This window comes from Nannobrachium achirus (assembly GCF_963921795.1).
Source record: "Nannobrachium achirus genome assembly, chromosome: 3".
NCBI classification, from domain to species: domain Eukaryota; kingdom Metazoa; phylum Chordata; class Actinopteri; order Myctophiformes; family Myctophidae; genus Nannobrachium; species Nannobrachium achirus.
Window position 1 is genome coordinate 23,915,431 of NC_137812.1, and position 22,725 is coordinate 23,938,155.

General features: G+C 42.8%; 2 protein-coding genes across 2 annotated transcripts; both read right to left on the bottom strand.

Moving 5' to 3' along the window:
- Positions 1-2,025: 2,025 nt before the first annotated feature.
- On the bottom strand, positions 2,026-3,999 carry LOC308282108 (ATP-binding cassette sub-family F member 1-like; the record flags this gene model as incomplete). Its single annotated transcript, XM_080722452.1, has 1 exon — positions 2,026-3,999. One exon carries the CDS (start codon positions 3,997-3,999, stop codon positions 2,026-2,028), a length of 1,974 nt encoding a protein of 657 aa, XP_080578578.1.
- A 2,481-nt stretch (positions 4,000-6,480) lies between these two features.
- On the bottom strand, positions 6,481-21,663 carry LOC308282109 (retinol dehydrogenase 8-like; the record flags this gene model as incomplete). The annotated part of the gene is made up of 6 exons (XM_080722453.1): positions 6,481-6,708; positions 7,807-7,990; positions 8,297-8,390; positions 9,780-9,959; positions 12,304-12,465; positions 21,558-21,663. 6 exons carry the CDS (start codon positions 21,661-21,663, stop codon positions 6,481-6,483), a joined length of 954 nt encoding a protein of 317 aa, XP_080578579.1.
- Positions 21,664-22,725: the final 1,062 nt, after the last annotated feature.

The window sequence follows — 22,725 nt, forward strand, 5'->3', positions numbered from 1 at the left end:
CACTTCTCAATAAGAAAAGAAAAAAGAAAAGCACACATTAAAGAGTTTATTTCTGATGCGTGTGTGTGTGTGTGTGTGTGTGTGTGTGTGTGTGTGTGTGTGTGTGTGTGCGTGTGTGTGCATGCGTGCGTGCGTGTGTGTGTGTGTGTGTGTGTGCGCGCACTGGATCCAGAAGGAGTCTCATTTGACCACTGTTTGTTTCACCAAACAGTGCAGGGTCACGATTCAATAAGTACAAATCCAGATATGGACATGGGACACACATTTTGCTTTTTGAAAAAGCCTATTCATTCTGGACTGATATTTTGCACGTACGGGACAGGAAAAACCTGTTCATTCTGGCCTGGAGTGACCATATATGGACATGAGGTGACATACATTGTGTTTTTGAAAAACCCTGTTCATTCTGGACTGAGATCACCATATATGGTAATTAAACGGACATTCTGTTTTTGAAAAAGCCTGTTCATTCTGGACTAAAATGACCATATATGGGCGTGATACACACAAAGCCACTCATTGGAAGCGGTTTTCACTGCTTCAAAAACAAACATTATCTGGGTTAGGCAGGCAGTGGACCTGAAGCAGAAAAAGCAGAAAAATAATGCTATTCTTTTTAATAATATTGTAATATCGATATTGAGGTATTCAACAACATTATCGAATATCGAAGCTAATATTGCCCAGCCTTACTATCAATGTTCTTTTCTTAAGTAAAATGTTGTCAAATATGTCAGTCATGTCTTCGTATCTTTAGTTTATGTGTCATATCTGCCATGTGCAACTTCAAAGCCTAAAAGTCAAACCGAAATGTAATTGTCAATGACAAAAACACAATTAAATCGTTAATCGCAATGATTTGAGTGACAATTAATCGTCATGTAAAATGTCATAATTGTTGTTTCTTTTCACCTGACAGGGGGATTTACCCAGTATGGACGTAGCGCATGGAAGGAACAACACTAAAAACTCATGGGTCATTTCTTGACCCAAATCATGGGTCATTTGTGTTAGGTCAAATTTCGGGGTAATTTCTCAGAGCCACAACCCTTCCTTGAGTTATTGGGATATTATTTTGACCCAATTCCAGGGTTGTTCGAGTTAGGTAATATTTATCTGGCGGTGACCCGTTTTTTGGGGTTAGTGGTAACCCATATACTTGGGTCAGTGGTCTAGCTTTGGGCCAATCAGGGGACAGGCACCATAAACCTGTTTGCAAAGCATGCTGGGAAAAGCATTTGTCTAGGTTTCCAGAGACATTTTCTAAGCTGTTGGGAGCTAAAAATGCTAAATATGTCATATCCATGTGTCTGTCTCGGCAAGCTGACTGTCATATGTCTGAATTTGATTTGTCAGTATTTGAGCCTAAACCCTAACCGTAAGTGCTTGGCTGCTAGCTTAGGGTTGAGCTCCCTCCCCCAGCTGGTCTGAAAGAGAAGATTATTTTGTTTATCTTCTCTAAACTATTCTGATTATAGTATTATCAACATTGTTGCATATATAATTAACTATGCGCTTTTATGTTGATATTACTAACCTTTGAACAAATCTGACATCTGGCCAGCTTGTTGGTGCTTTGTGCTCCTACGTCTTTCTTGTACATCCACGTATGTTATTGTGGGACGTCCTCGTGACCGGTGCCCATGTGTTGGTTCCCACAGCACCAGTTTGCTGGCAGGAAGCTCCTGATGTCTTTGGCAGAGTCCTGCTAGTCTCATTCTTCTGGCAGCAATTTAGTATTTCTATAGTTCAATATACTTACTGTAAGCTTAGAACTTGCAGGTCGTCTATCTTCGGTGGATATTTGGTGCAGACCCTTGGGGGACCCGACCCTGGTCAACAATGCACATAGGGTGTAAGTGCTTAGGGTAGGGTAATACTGTATATTGTCAGCTCCTAGCTTCTCCTAGTCTTATTTGACCGTGCCCAGTATTGAACGCAGAAGTTGTTAAGTTTAACACTTTGTAGGTTATGTTACGTTGGATTTTGACACAGAGGGCGCCCTGCCGCCCTCTCTCCTGGAGTTCACTCCTCGGCCCTTACTCCTAGTGCCTCCAACACCTCCCGTCTATAGTCCTCGAAGTCACCTTGAATCTGATTGAGCGAGCAGTTCTCAACCACCCACAGTTGACACTGAGTCTCGGTGATAAGCCTGGCATCGTGGCTCACAATGATAACGGCTCCTTTGTACTTGTTGATGGCCTCTGATAAGGCGTCGATTGACTCAATGTCCAGGTTGTTGGTGGGTTCATCCAGGATCAGTACGTCAGGTTGGCGGCAGGCGAGCTCGGCAAACATCACGCGCGCCTTCTGTCCTCCTGAGAGTTTGGAGATCAGAATCTTGTGTGCGTGGCTTTCCAGGCCAAAGCGACCCAGGAACTTCCTGGCGTCCTGTTCGACCAGGTTGAAGTTCCTCATGAGATACTCCGTGGGTGCTTCGTCCATGTTCAGTTGGTCCGCGTACTCCTGGCAGAAGAAGCCTACTTTCACCCGATCATTCTGCCTCATCTCGCCTCTGGATGGGGTCAGTTTTCCTGTGAGAAGCAGTAATAGGGTACTCTTTCCAACGCCATTGGGTCCAACAATGCAAATCTTGGACTCCCTGTCAATTCCAAAGTCCACATTCTTAAAAAGGGTCAGGCCATCATAGCCAAAGTCAACACTATGCAGTCCCATGGGTGTCCACTCATCTTGGAGTGAATGTGGCTCAGGGAAGGTAAAGTTGACGGTGTATTCTCTAGGTCTCTTCAGGAGCTCTGTGCTCTCCTGGCTCTCCTCGTCCATGCCTCCTCCCTTCTTCTTACCCTTCTGCTGTTTTCTGGTCAGCTCCTCCTTTGTCTGCTTTTCAGCCTGTTTGGTTGACTTGCCACGTTTCTTGAGATCCTTCAACTTCTTCTCCTGCTTCTCGTACTGCTTCTGGTGCTCCGTGAACCTCTGCTTGTACATCTGCTTAAAGGTCTGGTAATTTCCTCTGTAATAGTACAGTTTCTGGTTGTCCAAGTGAATGATGTCTGTGCAAACATCGAGGAAACTCTGATCATGGGAAACGACAAGGAGTGTCTTCTTCCAGCCTTGAAGGTATTTGTTAAGCCATATAGCGGCGTTCAGGTCCAGGTGGTTGGTGGGCTCATCCAGCATCAGGAGTGTGGGCTCCATGAACAGAGCTCTGGCAAGGGTCACTCTCATTCTCCAACCTCCTGAGAACTTGTTGGTGGGTCTGTTCTGCATCTCAGGGCTGAAAGAGAGGCCAGCCAAGATACTTCGTGCTTTGTGCTCAGCGGCTGCGGCTCGAATGGCATTCAGCTCTTCATACAACTTCTCTCTCTCTGACACACCGTCATCTCCTTCATCTCCCTTCTCCAGCTGGGCCAGTAGCATTCTCTCCTCTTCCAAGAGCTTCAGACGCTGAGTGTCTGCATTCAGTACTGCCTGGAATGCAGGGGTGTCATCCACCTGAACTTCTTGTTCACACAGCAGCAGATCAATGTTGGGGGGAACACTTAGTGCTCTGTTGGCGATGTGTTTCAGTAATGTGGTCTTTCCTTTGCCATTTGGTCCAACCAAGCCATATCGCCTGCCCGCCACAATCAGAAGGTCAGCGTTGATGAAGAGATCCTTTCCATGAGCTGATATGCTGAACCTCTCCAGTTTGATATCAGAGGCATTCTCCAGCATGGCCTGTCTAGAGGACATCTCAGCTTGGGACAAAGAGAAGTCCCCTTCAGCAGCATCCTGGGCAACCTGCTTATCCTGCCCCATCTGTTTCTTTTTCTTCTTTTTCTCCTTCCTGCTGAGGTTTGCAAATGGGTCGTCATCCTGCTTCTTGGCCTGCTCTGCTATCATGTCCCCAGCACACATCATGGTGTCATCCGTATCACTGTGGTCTTTCTCCTTGACCTCATCTTTGCTGCATGGCGGTTGAGACGGTTCTCCCATCTTCTGTTGTGTTTGGTCCTTTGACGGGTTGGGTTTTGTCTTAAGCCATGGTAACAGCCGCATGCTGAAACGATGGCTGACATCACTGACTGACATCACTGACTGACATCACTGACTGACATCACTGAACACCATATATGTGCATAAACGGGTGAAACCCTGATATTAAATAGTATCGCCACCATGCTAACAGGCGCATGCTGAAACAATGCCCAAATAATGTCTGTCTGACATGATGAAACAAGTGACCAAATTTGGAGATGACTGACATCACTACAGTGCCAAAATGTGGAGATGCCATCACAGACTGGCCTGGATGCGGAACACAATATGGGCTTAAAAGAGAGACAGACAGACAGAGATAAGAGATAGAGATAAGGCAAGTGGATATTTTGACTTGAAGTTTTATATTGTAATCAGCTAAATAATTCAGTATTTTTAATGGCACCTGCATGTCTTTTAAACATCTGTGATCATGCTGAAAGTTCAATGAACATAAACCTAAGAGATCTCCATATAAAGTATGGGCATGAAAGGGACACAGACAGGCGGATACAACGGGTATTGCACAACTGGACGTCAACGGTGACTATTCTGCCCAACGGGCACCGGTCTGGGTTCTCCAACATTACTTCTGAGACTCCTCAGGGACATTCAATCACTCATATACTATGTGCACTCATATAGCCTACTGTGCACACCCCCGGACTACTCTGGGTTAAATCAGCATTTTCCCATTCAAGTCAATGGAGAAATTTAATTGTGGGCTCGTCTGAAATGCGAGACCAGTATATTATCTTCATTATTTATCTATCAAGGTTTTAAAAGGATTCCTGGCTAATATGACAAATATGCCTTAATACATTATAATTGTCCTCTATAAATAAATTAAAAACACCTTGAATATTTTATTTCTTCTAGAAATAGCAAATTCTTTACTCAATAGGGGAAATGCCTGTCGCAAGTTGATGGTGTCATAAATGTCATGTGTGATCTATCCCTATGGAAAGGTTTGGGAACCACAGCTGTAGCCTATCTGTACCCCCGGGGGACCAACCACATACACACATTCACTCGCAAAGAACACACTTCCCAGTGGTATGAATAATATTCATTTTTAATGACAAAATAGTCACTTAATTACATTCTTTAGTATTAAAAAACAACTCACATACAGTAAATAGATACAGATATAGGCTACAAACAGACACGGGTGTAGGTAGGACTGATAGATAATTTTAGTTGTAGTTAATATATCGTTTGAATTCAATAAATATAGGCCTATATTGTGCCATGCTAATTCCATGTGCAGATTACAACCTTGTCTCTGTGAAATTCTGTGCACAGCACCCACACGGTCAGGTCACTGTCTGGCCTTATCAACTGTGGCCTCAAAACGAGTCTAACTGCTTTTGTGGAAATCTACTAGTACGACCCCCACGTGTTTGCCAGACCCATGAAATGGGTAGGCCTACATAAGCAAATGTCGGTCTGTCCGGGTTTTCTATATAAAGGGTATATATGATGATGACATGATGATGACATGCCTACAAAAGGCATGATGTCATAAATGATGATGACAGACAGGGGGTCTGGCACAACCAGGTTGACCTGGTCTAGTTTTTGATGGATGTGGCAACCTCGTCATATTAGCAGGAACCTACAGTATGAACTTGTCCCACGCCTAACTGTCATATACTGTATTTATATATACTGTATAACAGTATATGATGTCTTACCTCCATTTTGGAGAGAGAGAGAAAGCTGCCACTATGGAATGGTATGCACTATGCAGACAGTTTTTGTCCTCTTGTCTGCTCTCTCAAATACAACAAATTATGATTATGAGTCTTATTTCGGTGTGAAATAATTCTTCTGGTTATGGATTTATTCATCCATATTTATTTTATTTAACAAGGACGTGTCTTTCAGACTTGAGCCAGGCAGTAATAAGACCTGGAACCACTTTAACCATTATATTATGCTTTAACTATTAAAAAATAGCAAAGTCCCGCGCTGCGAGCTTGTAGATCTGCAATTTTTGAAAAGTCGTGAACATTTGTGCAAATCTTTGAATATATGTATTTTTAAAGCGAACATTTGTAACTCAAATTTTGCTTCTGGGGGGTCCCTGGAACTGGGAGTCCTTGACAAGAAACAGTTTGAGCAACATTGACATAGAAACATAGGGTTTTCAAAAACCTTAGAAGGATTTAGAAGACATTTTGTAGAATCGGGTAAAAAATATTCAGACGTGCAGAAACTTTCACGGTTAAAAAAAAAATAGCAGATCTACAACCTTGCAGTGCAGCACTCGGTGCTGCGTTGTGAGCTTGTACATCTGCTATTTGTTTATAGTTTAGCATAAAATAATGTTTAAATTAATAATGCGTTCCAGTTCTAAATGGGTTAAATCTTCCACCCCAGATTTCAACCACAGTTTCCTGCCTATATAATAAGTGCAGAACGTTTAACCATGTTGAACTGCTTGCTCTGGGGAATAACTCGGCTCTTGACCCTCGGGGATCGGTCAATCCTTTTGGCCTAGTGGGGGGAGATGGTCCTGCTCCTCAGACATCCACAGGTGAGGTACTTCATGGCGGTCATGCTGACGTGCATGAGCGTGCCCATGTTGAACAGCATGTGGTAGAAGGCGTGCACGGACAGGCCGCCCGTCTCATCCGCGTACTTCATCGCCACGATGGGTGTGTAGAGCGGGTTGGTCAGGTTGCGGAAGCGCGGGCTGCTTGCCTCGATCACCTTCTTGGTGCACTGCGGGCAGAGGGAAGAGGGAGATGGAACATGGGTCAGTGGTAGGGCAGGAATTTCATGGAGGCCATGAAGGCCATGGCCGCCGTTGCCCCTCAGTTTGGTCTTGTGCCCCTCAAACGAAAGGCATGACTTGAGGCCACAGTGGCCTTAATGCCCCAGCCGACTGTACCACCTTCTCCTCTGTCTCTTTCTTGTCAATATGTAGACACCAGTGTCTCTTTCTTGTCATGTAGACACCAGTGTCTTTTGTTGAGATTGTGAAATCTTAACTCCCTAGAGTCCCTATCTTTAAACCAATCCAGTGACTTGAATTGGTGCTGGGCTGAGCATGGATTAGTAAATACCATAATTTATCTATTTCACTGCAGATTAGGTTATCATCCCTAACCCTTAAATTCAACAAATTCTTTCTGGACTAAAATCGTGTTTTATTTGATGTCCTTCCTGCCCTGGCATTTGGCCTTTGTGCCCTCTAAAAATGGACAACCCCAAAGGCCAAGTGGCCTTGCCCCTAAAATGACAACATTCCAGGCCTGTGTGGAAAGAAACTAAGATAGGCTACGGTGAGGCTGAATTGCACCAACTATACTGTGAAGTCTTTAAATATACTAACCTGTTGCACATAGAACACACTGTGAAGTTGTTTACAAAAAGTTAAAGTATAGTAGCTACTACGGGAAAATAATCCCATTGGTGTATACAATATACCAAACTTTTTGCATATGTACAGCTGAGGATGCTTTTTTCATTCTATTTGCTCTTTGACTTTTGTACTCTTTCTTTCCTACTCCATTACTTATTATTACTTATTATTTTATCTTTAGAAGTGTTGTCTTTGTTGTTTTGCTGTTATTTAATATATATACCACTGCATTGTCTGAAGGAAGCCGAACAAAAATACGTTTTACTCTTACAGTATGTACTGCAACTGTGCAAAAGACGTAACAATAAAGTACAACCTTGAATCTTGAACCTTTAGTACATGAATTTAGCATTACGGGAGATGTTTTTACTGTACACGGCGGCGAAATTGGGGCGAACGGGAACGTCCGAAGCAGTAAAAGAGTTAAACACACACACTGCTTGTTGTGAACTCACTCTGGCGATGTCGTCTGGGGTCTGGCCCAGTGCGTTGAAGATGTCGACGGAGGAGGGGAGGTAGACGTTCTTGAAGTAGTGCACGGTGTCGGCGTCCGTTCCGGGCCAGTCCCTCTTCCTCACCTCCTCCACCATCTTGGCCTCGAACTCTGTGTGCACTGGACCCGGCTCAATCAGAGACATACTGAGGAGAGAGAGAGAGAGAGAGAGACTCTGACCTGTCGGGTGGAAACCTTGCATGTCCTAATTGTAAGCCAGGGGTCTTCAACAGGGGGTCCGGGACCCCTAGTGGGTCCTCAGAGTTACTACTGGGGGTCCTCCAAATCTTTGTGCGATAGAAACATTTTTATATTAACCATCTGAACCCTAGTCCATATTCTGAGAACTGTAGTCATAAATAGCAGATCTATATACAAGCTCACAACGCTTATTTCTCTCTTGGGTCTTGAGCTAAAACGTTTGAGCACCATTGTCACACAGGGACACTCACGTGACGTTGAACTTCAACAGCTGCACGGCCAGACACTCACTGAAGCCTTCCATTGCAAACTTAGACGCCGCATAAACGTCATTGAACACCACACCTGGAAGACACATATATATCATTCATGCGTCTGATTGGCACCTGTGCATTAGAAAAACATTCAAAACTTCTTCAATCACAAATTTCTTTCAATCTGAAGTTTGACAGTGATGAAACCTGGCCACTACCGCTTCAGTGGCCTATTTAAGAACAAAATAGGGAAACACAGTACATTTTGAAATAAACCTGTACAGATATTGACTACATAAAGGTAATATCTATGATATCGGCCCTGTGCCCGTCTTCTCTTTCAGAACTACTGCAGCCTGTCAGAGCTCTGAGGTCTGCTGACAAGCTGTTACTCGTTGTGCCCAATACTAGACTAAAATAGGGGCTTTTGCTGCTGCTGCCCCCCAGGCTCTGGATAATAGTCTGCCCCTCCCAATTAGATCAGTGCAGTCCATTGAGCTTTTCAAATCCCGGCTCAAAACCGACTTTTTTAAACCATTATGATCTGGGGCCGATCTACAAAATGTCTTCTAAATCCTGACAGTTTTTGAAAAAAACGCATGTTGCGTTAATATCAGTGGTTCTCAAAACTTTTCATGTCAAGGCCGCCAATCCCATTTCAAAATATTTTGTTCCAGGGACCCCCAGAAGCAAAAATTTTAGTAAAAACAAAGCCAACGTATAGAATAATGCTTTTTAGCTCAAATCTAAAATGACACCTGTTAAAATCCCGGTTTTAATGGGTTAATCGTATGTGAGCATGTTTGCTAATGTTTATTTATTTATTTATTTCCCCCTGTTGTCATGTATGTCTGGTGCCTTCGAAGGCTCATACTAGTCATAGGCACATGTACGTATATTGATTCTTTTGATGTTCTGATGTTTTATTCTTTCTGGCAATCTTCCCCCCTGGTCGTATGTAAATGTGCCATGTGCTTAACTATTGAAAAATAACAGATACTGTATCCAAGCTCACAGCGTGGCACAGAGTGCCGCGCTGCGAGCTTGTAGATCTGCTATTTTTGAAAAATCATGATTTTCGTGAAGTCTTTGAATATATCTTTTTAAAAGCAAACATTTGTATCTCAAATATTTGCTTCTGGGGGTCCCTGGAACAACGTATTTTGAGATGGGGTCCAGGGCCAAATACATGTAATTATGTCAGTTCTTGACATGAAAAGTTTCAGAACCACTGATTTAGGAAGAAGGATATAGAAGACATTTATAGAATCGGGTAAAAAATATTCAAAGACGTGCACACATTTTCAGAAAAAAAAAAAAAAAAAAATCTACAAGCTCGCAGCGTGGCACTCAGTGCCACACTGTGAGCTTGTATATCTGCTATTTTTTAACAGTTAAAGCATAAAATAATGGTTAAAGTGGTTCAAATCTAAAGTGACACAGATTTGCTCGTTCAGGTCTAAATGGGTTGTAAATATACCTTGCAGTCCCATGACACTGCTGACCACTATGATGTGGCCCCCTCTCCTCTTCTTCATGTCGGGCATCACCTCCTTGATCATGCGGATCACGCCGAAGAAGTTGGTCTCGAACACGCTCTTCATCTCCGCTATGGGGATGCTCTCCAGCGGACCCACCAGACCGATGCCTGCGTTGTTGACTGGTTCAGAAACAGAGGAGAGGACCATGTTGAGAAGGGAGACATTTTTCAAGGAAGTGGAGGACGAGGATTCAACATTGATTCCAAAGTAAGCTATAAACCAGGGGTCTTCAACGTTTTCAGGCCATGGAACCCTTAGTTGAGAGAGATGAAGCAGGGACCCCCACAACCTGTTCCTAGATTCCATATAGTTTCTTCGTTTGACAGTACAATAATCAGTGTATTTTGGATTCATGTCAATTTGTGTTTTCAGATATTTAACCACTTGAACCCTCGATACTTAATAAACTTGATCTTTCACTCTGTAATTAGTTCACAACGCCTCGCAACTGTGAGCTTGTAGATCTGCTATTGTTGTCTTAAGTTCTCCAAATATGGACACTAGGGTTAAATCGGTTCATATAAAAAAAGGTTTCTATCACACAACAATTTGGAGGACCCCCTGTAGTAACTCTGAAGACCCCTGCTATAATGACTTTAAAATTGTTTAAATTTTTATTTAGCAAGTTTTCAAAATTACTGTATGTTGTCAATCCTAATCCCTGCTGGGAGGGTGTAGACCAGGGGTCAGAAACCTTTTTGAAATTAAGTGCCTTGTTTTTATTTTCTAGATCAGTGTGTCATGTGAACATCATTTCTAATGACACCCCGTCAAAAATTCAGACATATTCTGATTGTCGGGACATTGTTAAAACGGTTCATTAGAATCAGAGAAATAACCCACCTATCTCCCCGACTCCCTCCCCACAGTCAAAGTTCAGAATTTTAATGAATGTAGAATTATGTGCAGGATTTTTGCAATTTTCTGCAAATTAGGTGACTTAATTTCATTGACCACGTTTAAATGTATTTAAAAATAAAAATCTTCTGTCCCACACTTCCGCCAGTGTGCCAGTCATCACCCTCCCCTGGTGTAGACCAGTGGTTCTCAACCTTTTCAGGCCGCGACCCCCAAAATAATCATATTTGAACGGGGGACCCCCTCACTCTACGAGCACTAAGAGTTGAGGCATTACATTTTGTATAACTGGGTTCTATTGTGAAAATAGCCGTTCTACATGTGAGCATGTAGATCTGCATGTAGATCTGCTATTTTCACAATTGCCAGCCAAATTAAAATATGAATTTGCGCTAATAACGCCAGGAAATAGCTATCATGATGCATTCAAATTCAAAGCCATGATGATATACCATACCACAAAATGACCACTAGAGTGAGCCATCGTAACACTAAAACCATAGAATGTAGAAGAAGTCATGTAAAAACCAAGAGTCAAGGGTGGGATAGTGACGTTGCTCCATTGACTCACAATGGGATCTCCGCGGGCCGCCATCTGAGCTCAATACTGTTCAATTCATGCTTGATCGTCTAAAACCACCATCGGTATGGGCACCGGAACGTATACAGACGCCACACAGAAAGTTTCCGAATCAAAATCCGACCTAGTGAAGCTGCGTAAGGGTCGGATGGTTTGCATTGAGCCTAGCGGCTAACAGAAGCTAATGTAAACAGGAAGGCCTGGTTTAGCAGTGACGTCATAATCGTATCCTTTTTTTTCACGGTTTACGTGTTGTTACTAGCCGAAGGTAAGCTAACCATTTCGCTCCGTCTATTAACCCAAATAAAAGCTTAAACAATGCTTTTATATAAAAGTCGATTAAATTCGCTTGGCAGGGAAGTCCATAGTGACATAGTCGACCTCAAAGTCGACTGGCGCTGATCTTGTTAATATTTGAGAATTTGGCCAATATTTAATTTGTCATTTTAGAGATATTAAAAAGTCCTTAAATTGTCACTTTAGAAATGTGTAGATAACCTCACCCGGAAAGAAACACACCCGGTGTGAGCCAGATGTAGGAGCGGTTAGCACTGCTCAAAAATAAAGTAATGAGACCATTACTATGTAAAAAGACGTAAAAATAATCACACCCAGTGTGAAGTGAGCAGTGCTATTTATGAGTTGATGTCATTAAGCGTCCCGCAAAGCTTGGCCAATGGCAAGCTTTGTGGACATAGCAGTACAGTCCCCACTCCCCAGTTAAAATATAATTATTTTGGGGGGGGGGTCATAGCACTGAAAGAGTGGATGGAGAACCCTTGTGGTAGTATAGGCCAGTGGTTCTGGTAGTATAGGCCAGTGGTTCTCAAAGTGGATTCCAGGGACTCTGTGGGTTCCTTTAGGGGGGACTAAATTGAACAATACATGTACTGTGTATGTAACTCTGACAGTATACAAATGAACCAAATTAATATGCTTCCATGTGTACACTGTCAGACCGTGACATTTGAAAGTTTGAGAAACACTGGTATAGGCCACTGACTGCATTGACATGGGTGTCTTACTGAGGACGTCCACGTGTCTGTCCTTGATGCCGTCGATGCACTGCTTGACGGACTCGTCGCTGCAGACGTCCAGCGTGGCCAGGGAGAGGGTCTTCCCGTACGTGTCCCCCGCCGCCTCCACCAGCTTGTCCTTACGCTTCAGGTCCCGCATGGTGGCTATGACTGGAGAAACCAGGGGAGAGGACATATGGACATGGCTCCCAGTAAAACACTGACTGAATCAATTTCAACATACTGATCACCACCTACAAGGCCCTTAAAGGAGTCATTCAGACCAAAACACATATAGGGTTAAATCTGCCTTTTATCATACCCCTTCATACCTGCTTTAGTCGATTTTTTTCATAGCTGCCCCTGTTGCTAGATTTCGGCTGCCCCTGTTGCTAGATTTCGTGGGCTCTCTCATAACTAACACAGTGGATTGTCCTTAGGCTAGTGCGTTTATTTCTTTAGCTTCAAAGTTAGTATTTTTTTATGTTATGTTTGTTTACACAACATCCTGAGACCAACCACACCGCTGTTTTGACCTCACAGGCACCCTTACTTGTCAAACAGACGAGAAGATCCTCTGCTCCTCCCCTCCCTTTCTAGGCTCTCCTCTCCCTGCCCTGGTGCCAAAGAGATTCTATAATAAGAGACGGCACTCCCTATACATCCCATTACAACAAGCAGAGCCCATGTTGCTCCGCCATCTTGGAATGATGACGACTTCCGGTGGTTAAAAAAAACATAATAAAGTCATGCTGTACAATCAAAAACTTGCTTTTATTCTGTTCTACTATGATATATTTAATGATTCTATATAACTGGTCTGTGTTGAACAGCAAAAAAGGTATTATAGCCTATATATGCATACTACTATAATGATTTACTATTTTATTTATAATATTTATATTTATCAATGGATCAAAACAGAAATGACTTACTAATAATAACATTTCAGGGTGCATGTGTGCACATGCGTGTGTATGCTAATGCATGTTTGCTTGCAGGCACACATGTTAAATATGATGTGTTAATACCAAATAGAAATGATTAAAACACATCATTATAAAAGGGGGGGGGAACTCTGCTCTCTGCTGCTTTTTTGGCAGCACTGAATCTGTTCCTAAGAGATTATGAATGAAAAAACCATAAAACATTATATAGACCTAATGTAGGCCCACATGATAAATTATTGTCCACAAAAGCCAGACTAATGTCAAACAGATAAAATAAATTAACATTAGACCAATTAGAACAATCCGAAATGTATTATTCATACCAAATTATTACTATTTCTTATAACTGAAAAAAATACTATTCTATGCTTCTATTGATCTGTTTAGCAGTCTATGATAATATGTAATATCAATGGTGATTTTCATTTTGTTGGGTGACCAAGACAGCTTTGGAAAACGTTATTCACACCCAATTTAATTGTTTTGATTAATTTAAGAGAAGAGCCATCATTCCAAGATGGCGGCAGCACTACAGCTGCGCCATCTAGTGGTGATTCCATATATTTAAGGACTGCCGTCTCTTATTATAGAATCTCTTTGCTGGTGCAGAGCAGAAGCTGTTTGACAAGTAAGGGTGCCTGTGAGGTCAAAACAGCGGCTTGGTTGGTCTCAGGACGTTGTGTAAACACAATCCAATAAAAAAATACTAACTTTGAAGCTAAAGAAATAACCGCACTAGCCTAAGGACAATCCACTGTGTTAGTTATGAGAGAGCCCGCGAAATCTAGCAACAGGGGCAGCCGAAATCTAGCAACAGGGGCAGCTATGAAAAAAATCGACTAAAGCGGTATGATAAAAGGCAGATTTAACCCTACAGTATATGTGTTTTGGTCTGAATGACTCCTTTAACAACCTCGTCAAACGCCCCCCTCAGGTCTGGTAATGCCAACCTCCTGGAATTCACCCATAAAACAAACAAACGCACCTGGGGTGACAGGGCTTTTTCAGTTGCACCCCCGCCCTTTCAAACTCACTCCCTCCTCACATAAAAGCCGCCCCACCCTTGCCATGTTCAAAGCCTCCCTCAAAACCCACCTCTTTAGACTCCACTCTCCCTTTCTGCTCTTTAAATCTTAGCTTTGTTTTGTGTCCTTGCAATTTTTAGCCTTTCAACTTTTCTCTCCAATAAATTTGTTTTTTAAAGCCACTTTGGGTATGATGGAAGATTTTCTCCCTATTCTTGTGTGCGAGTACTTTAATATCTTGGGGAAACTGGTTCTTTTCTTGGTCCAAATAATATTTAAGGTAAATAGGGAGAAAATCTTCCATCAGGGTACCATGAAAATCACTATATAAGTTTGATGTATTATGGAGACATGATAGCTACATGGTGGCTATGACTGGAGAGTGGAGACAGGGGAGAGGACATGGACACATTATAGAGCAGTGATTTTCTAACTTTTTCCGCCCAAAGCACACCAATGGTCAAGTCAAAATCTCAAGATACACATATGAGTACTATTCATGGAGGAAAATATATAATTATATTGTGAATTGAATGAGAAGAAGAGTAGGAGGCAAGAGAGGGAGAGAGACAGAGAAGGTGAAGAAAGACATTGAAAGACGAAGGGCAGAGACAGACGGAGTGAAAAGGAGACAAAACAGTAGACGATAGACAGGCCATGACTCACAGTGGAGACCTTGGTGGACTTACTTTTTCATAACTAACTGTGCGTGCGTGCGTGCGTGCGTGTGTGTGTGTTTTGGACATAATGAGGTTTCCACCCGACAGACGATATACAGTATTGCAATAACAATGAGTGGTGGTTGGTCGTCACAAAATATCGAGGCACACCTGGACTTGCACGCACGTAGGAAGACAGTGAAAGCTGTGTTATCTGTGTTGATTAGTGTGTGCTGTGGCAACAGAGCCTCTTCTCCAGGCATGAGCACACATAGACATCAAAGGGGGCTTGAGCCCCTGCCCTTTTATCCATCTGTAAAAAGTGCCCTCTCCAGACCATGCGGTCTGTGGTCTTTACTATGGTGGAAAAAATACAAATGCCATCTTTCCATGCCATACCTGAAGGCAGCATTCAAGAGAATTGCCTCGTCCAAACTCTCCTGAACTTGAATGCAGCATCTTATGTTGAAAGAATTTCCCTCTCTGTGTAGACATCACGTATCGAAAATAGCCGACTGCCAAGCTCACAACGCGCCGCAGTGCGACGCGTTGTGAGCTTGGAGGTCTGCTATTTACGATATTTTCACCACAAGGCCCTTTTTAGAAATGTCAGCTCCTGCCTCTCTAACATTCTCTGCACGTCCCTGCTCTTCTCTGTACAGACTCAACCTGTAGAGACAGGCTGAGATGAAGGGCTTTGAGACAACGAAGCTGAAAAACTGTCTTTTCATGTTTTACTGTTCTGAGCCTCGCCGTATAGAGCATCGCAGTTGAAGCCCCACCCCGTCCTCACTCTGGTGTCGGAAGCGTTTTCCGCATTCATTTCTTCCATAGACATTTCATAAAGTATTTATTTAAACGTTTTTAAGCCTTGGACAAAGCCACCTCGGCTGGAGAGGGATCATGTCAATATTCACATTTTTTTTTAATGCAAAGATTAATTAGAAAGCTGAAAAAAAGGACAGGGTACAAGACTGTGTACATCATTATTTTTAAAATCGCGGAAACTACACTCCCAGAATGCCTTGCGAATGTTGTTGTTGTTTCCTGAAATACAGCCCTTAAATCACGCTCAGTTTAGTTGTCCAGGCCAGCATATGGCCTGAAATGTAGTGATTGTCATCTCTGTGGACTCTCTTATCGTCATCTTTAACACAGTGCATCATATTTGTAAAAGAAAGTATTCGCTCACGCAGTTCTGCTGATGTGCAATAATCTGCCGGGCAGACAGGGGGCAGTAAGCTACTTCCGCGGTAACCGCAAGATATGTGAAAGAAGAAGAAGCTAGACCAATCACAGACGTCGTTTTTACGTTTAGCAGCATGGGAAATGCAGTTCTTCTCCGTGCGATCTTGATTAAAACGTGTTTTTAATAAAACTAGAGTGATTGCATACATACTCGGGGGTTCTACAGGAGCATATGGAACCATTTTACAACCACCAGCCTAGTGGTAAGTGTACATTGAATTGCTACGACTTTGTGGCTGATAATGAAAAATCCTATGGTAAATATGAATGGCCAGCTTGCTTCCGACACCTCACTGCGATGCTCTATAAAGGGAGTGGGGGAAAAAAAAATGTTGAAAAACATAAAAGGAAGTAGGCAAGAAAAATCGGATCCTATACTCCAGGGGTTTTCAAAGTGGGTGACGGGGCACCCTGGGGTGGCTATTATCTCAACGTTTTCCTCGCAACATTGTCGGGCAGAAACCTTGTATCTCCAAGTTTCAAATGTGTACGTCTTTTGGTAAAGCAAAGCCCTGCTTCATCATACAAGACTGTCGCACAAAACTAGTGAAAACAGCCGATCTACAAGCACACAACGCCTCGTGATGCGAGGCGTTGTGTGCTTGTAGATCTGCTGTTTTCACTAGTTTAGTACATTTTCTAATCTAGATGATAAATAGAAAACAAAAGGTTTTGGACATAGAAGGTTTCCACGCGACAACGACGATATGCTATAAATATAAGGTGCTGGGAGTGAAATTATAATGTAGGGGTGTCTCGGATTAAAAAAATATTTATGGGGTGCCCTGAGACAAAAAAGTTTGGGAAGCCTTGCTATACTCATGATAGAAAGTTGTCATTACATTTGTAACTGAATAGGCCTGAATTGTCTATGCAGATGTGACTGATTGTATACCTATACTTCCAATAAAAATATGAATGAAAAGATAAATAAAGGGAGTGGAGTAACAGCCTAGCCCTAGCTCATCCAAAACCCTATGTTATGGATGTCATTTAGACTAGTAGACCTATGACATATTAAAATGATACAACAAAGACATTTCAAACTACACCTAATCTCTTCGACAAAAATAGACGATCTACATTTTGGCCAATCGGCATGAAAAGCTAATCAGCTCCTCCTTGGCCCAGAGCCAACCTTGCCATCAAGGTTTATGCATTTCCCTTCATAACAGCCTGTGATATCATGCCAAACAGACAGACAGACAAAAAGCCATTACATTTTTGGCTCACATAAAAACTGCTCTTGCACAAAATATAACACACTATAAAAGCAAATGTGCATATAGCCATCCATTCCCTTGCAACGGTTAGCTAAGGGTTAAAAAAAGACAGATATCACCATCTGTAGTGTACCAGGGTCAAACAGAGTTCACAGGCTCTCACTGCCTGTGGGTGGGTGCGCTCAATACACGCGGGCGTGCGCACATACATACATACATACATACATACATACATGCATGCATACTCTACATACATACTGTGTACATACATACATACGTACTGTAGGCTACATACATACATACATACATACATACATACATACATACATACATACATACCGGTACATGTACTGTACATAGACATACAGTACAGTACAGTACACACACACACACACACACACACACACACACACACACACACACACACACACACACACACACACTAAAAAACACATCATGTTGTTGCTGTCGGGCAGAAACCTCTTATCTCCATATTCTAACTTCTTGTGTTACACTAGTACTTGATTACACTACAGCGTTACACAAAAGCGTCACAAGTAGCAGATCTACAAGCTTGACACTCGTTTTTTTTTAGCTGCTACTACTGCATTAGAATCCTGGACCATTTTGGACATATGAGGTTTTTCCACCCGACAGAGACGACGTATGGTGTGGTGCCTCTTTATGTTTGTATATTTTCCAACGTATCTGTAGAATGTCCCTCTGGTGGGGTTGAGGTGGGAATTTCCTTCCTGAACCATACGTAGTTTAGTGTGTGTGTGTGTGTGTGTGTGTGTGTGTGTGTGTGTGTGTGTGTGTGTGCGTGTGTGTGTGTGTGTGTGTGTGTGTGTGTGTGTGTGTGTGTGTGTACTCGCTGTTCTGTAGGAGGAAATGGGTAAGAGGTCAGGGAGAAGAACAGCAGAGCAGAACGAAAAGAACCGCAAAGATGGAAGTGTGGGAGTACAGTATAGAGACAGAAGCTGTGAGATTTATAGATAGATAGATAGATAGATAGATAGATAGATAGATAGATTTCACAATCCTTGGCATGCTTTACCTATTTTCAGATGATGGTGGTAAAGCAAGTCTAATTATTAAAATAGTGAAAATGCATTTTAGAGGGCCAACAGTGTTACCATTGATTAATAGAGCCTGCCTGCTTGATACATTTAATCTTGACCATCAGGTCAAACTTTGTGTCCAGGTGAGACATGCCCTTGGACACAATCTAAATGTCTCATGGGATCCCCAGGCATCAAACCCAGGCCCTAACTCGCCAAGGCCCCACTTGGCTTTACTAATTAACATACGTTTTATGCCCATATATGGAGATCCCTGTCCCAATGTCATCAATATTAAGGACATATCTGGGAATGCCCATATTTGGTAATTCCCACATATGGGTATGTTTTGACATAACATTGTTGACCATCATGCAGGGGTCTCCATGGGTAACTGGTCCAATATACATCACTGGCCAGATGGCCAAGAATTGGTGCGCGAGGTCGCATGTCGCCCTGAGGCGTCTTACTAGTACATATTCTACCATACCGATTGTATGTTATATTGTGTTAAAATACTCTACCATACAGATTATATAAATGATATTGTATTAACATACTCTACTGTACAGATTGGACCAAATCAATGTTATTCACTGAAAAAAAGAGCTGCTTACGTCCATTCTTCTAAACAGTACAGTTTCCAGTGCCCCCCAAAGTTTTCTGAATGCCCCCTGGGGTGGTGGTGGTAGGCTGCTGCCTTCATTGAGAAATGCCCCGTTAAACATAACCCTAAATATAAACCTAAGTGGCTTTAAGGTGCTCTCTGGTCTTAAAATAAGCCCTACTACAAGAAATCAGCCTCTTTTAGCATTAGCTCTGCGCTCCACAGCCTCCACTACTCACCTGACTCAACTCATCCAAGAATAGCCATCCCTCCCTAGACTCCCCATCCAACTCTCTGTACGATCACCAGGCCATTCTGCCATCCAGGGCAGGGCCTGCTTGGTAAGGCAGGTATAAGCAGCCTCCTCCAGAGCTTTAAGTTAGTTATTGCCTGCTGTTACATAGCGACGGGGTCTGTGTAACACTGCAGGTTAAGCTGGGATGACAACCATATTATACCATTGTGTACTTACAGTATGTGTGTTACAGCTGCTGCCGGTGGATTCGACACGTTTTGCATAGATCACACGCTGTGTTGGGCGTTATATTACATACAGTACTACAGCACTGGTTCCCAAGCTTTTGAGGTCGAGACCCGAAAGAGAGATTAGACGTTTGCCCAGGGCCCAAACTAGTGAAAATAGCAGATCTGCAAGTGCACAGCGCGAGTCGTGACCCATACAAATTGGTCCGACCCAGTGTTTGGGAAGCAGTGCACTACAGCATGTAATGCACCTTAATGTCCTACATTTACATGCACTGGCAACGTTATGTAAATAGACAGACCATAAACAACAACCACTGAAAAATTAACATTGATACTCTGGATGCAAAAACATTGTCCTTTACTTATAATACAAAAGTGAAAAAAGGTACATGATGTGTCACTTTATTTCACCATGTCACTTTTTGCACTTTTGTAAGTAAATTGTAAAGGAATACTTTTGCATCCAAACCTCAATGTTAATGTCTTTTTGTTGCTCATGGACCTTCATGCTGGCCTCTCGCACCTGTCTTCTGCCCTATAAGCCTTGAGTTGAAGCCCAAACTTCCCCTATAAACAGACAGAAACATGCATTTTTTATGGGATTTTCTGACCATGACGTTCATACTATATATAGGTAGAGGACTCTTGTGTGCAAACTAAGAAAGGAGCTGGTTTCCTGTGCAAATTGCGCAAGTGCTGACATTTTACCATTGAGCCTGCCTGCTTGCTCAGGGGATAAATTGAATCTTGGCCATCAGATCAAAATGTAATACATAGGAAACAAGTCCCCAGGACTTATTTGTGTTATTGCGACCGAAGGTCACAGTTTAGTATGTGAAACGGCACATGCTGAGTTGCTGACTCTGTCTGGACATCTGGACATGTACACTTTCGTACAGTATATGGGTTTGCCGCTCTGACATCATGCTCTGACATCACTGTGATGTAAGGGGAACCACTCTAACAGAATGGGTTTGCTGCTCTGACAGCTTCAACAGGGGGTCTGGGACCCTATAGAGCAGTGTTTCTCAACCTTTTTTCTGCATGGGCACACTTTTCATGTCCCAAGAATCCATGGGCACACCAACATAATACGCGGGTGTAAATATCGTCACTGTCAGGAAGAAACATTGTATCTCCAAGTTTCAAATTGGTAAGTTTCTTCGCAAAGTAAAGCCCTGCTTCATCATACAAGGCTGTTGCACAACAGTAGTGAAAACAGCAGATCTACAAGCACACCGCCTCGCTGTGCAAGGCGCTGTGTGCTTGTAGATCGGCTGTTTTCACTAGTTTAAATCATTTTTAAAATGATAAATACAATACTGGCTTTCAAGCAGTTTCAAGGGGCACCGCCCGGCAAACTTGACCCTTCTCAGGGGCACAACAAAGGTCCCCAGGCACAGTCCTAGGCCTAGGCCAAGAGGCTAACACAGAGATAGGCCTACTAAGGTGTGGGACGGGCGCAAAATCTTTGTATGATAGGAACTTTACTTATTTATTTTTACATTAAGCTCTAGAACCCTCGCATCCCTATATTCTGGGGTAGGCCTACATTCAGCTACATTTCTAGCTCATCATTGTGTGTGCTTGCAGATCGGCTATTCTCAGAGCTGACCAAGTAAGCCAAAAGGTCAGTTTTAAGTTGTTAAGTGTCTGAAAACAAATAATTAACATGAATACAATATGTAGTGGCTTCATCTCTCTCTCTCTCAGTCAATAGAGAGAGACGAAGAGATGAAACAGCATGTCCCTCTCCCTCTGTCTGTCATTCTCTCTCTCTCTCTCTCTCTCTCTCTCTCTCTCTCTCTCTCACACACACACACACACACACACACACACACACACACACACGTGTCTCTCTCTCACACACACACACACACACACACACACACGCACGCACACACACACACACACACACACACACACACACACACACACACACACACACACACACACACACACACACACACACATATCAAGACTCTTCTTGTCTTCTTGTCTTACCATGGTAGCGCTTCTGTTCGTCCTTGGCCAGCATCACGGCCATCCTCAGACCGATGCCTGAAGAGCAACCGGTGATCAGCACCACTTTCTGCCCTGGGCTCGCCATGGTTCCTCTCTGGGCTGCTGGCTGCTCTCTGCTCTGCTATCTGTTCTGCTATGGTCCACTCTGTCTTGTGTCTGCCTGCAGGAGAGTCTCTCTCCCGTTTCTCTTCTCCCTCTCTCTCTCTCTCTCTCTCTCTCTCTCTGAACACGCGCAGCTGACTAATGCCGCGGATGGATGAGAGGGGCTTTGAGTTGCTACTGTAAGAGGATAAGAGAGAGAGAGAGAGAGAGAGAGAGAGAGAGAGAGAGAGAGAGAGAGAGAGAGAGAGAGAGAGAGAGTCAGTCACATGGACGGTACATGGCCAGCGTGCGTCCAGATTATCGGTAGCCTCCACAACCATGCAGCGTTGTTTATGTAACGGACCGTATAGAATCCCAATAACATCTGGTAAAGTTTGCATAACCTCCTAGATGGGACTATTATATTAGGGGGTTTTAACAAACCATGCAGACGTTGGTTAAAAGGCGTGCGTAATTGAATAATTAACAATTAATTGCATTAGGCTATTATGCTCTTTTTTTATTTAACACATGCATGACAAATATGATAGTCTTGATCCAAAGCTATAGTCTTCCATCCTGACTGGGTTGCGTAGCTACCTTCACGTCGTGTCCTCCCCTCCCCAGCAAGCATGTATATGAGACTGTTTTATTAGCCTTTGTGCCATCACATCATCATCACATGCCATGTGACATGTGAAATGTGTAATGGTAATATTATTATTTTTTGTTGTTCGGGTGATGACTCATGCCCTGAGCTGAGCAGCTGAGCTCGAGCCCCCCTCATGATAGTCTAAAGCAGCTAGTGGTGTAGGCCTACTGTAAAGTAAGCATATTAGTACATTACTCGGTAACACTTTACAATAAGGTAATACACTTAGTTAATGCTTAACTTCTTCTACTCCACTACAAATTTTAGGAAAATATTAATCATTTTATTCCACTAGGCTACAATTATTTAAACTGTAGTTACTTTGCCTACATACATTAACCACTTCAGCCCTATATTTTATACATAGGAGGCTATTTTGAAAATAGACGATTTACAAGCTCACAACAAGGCATC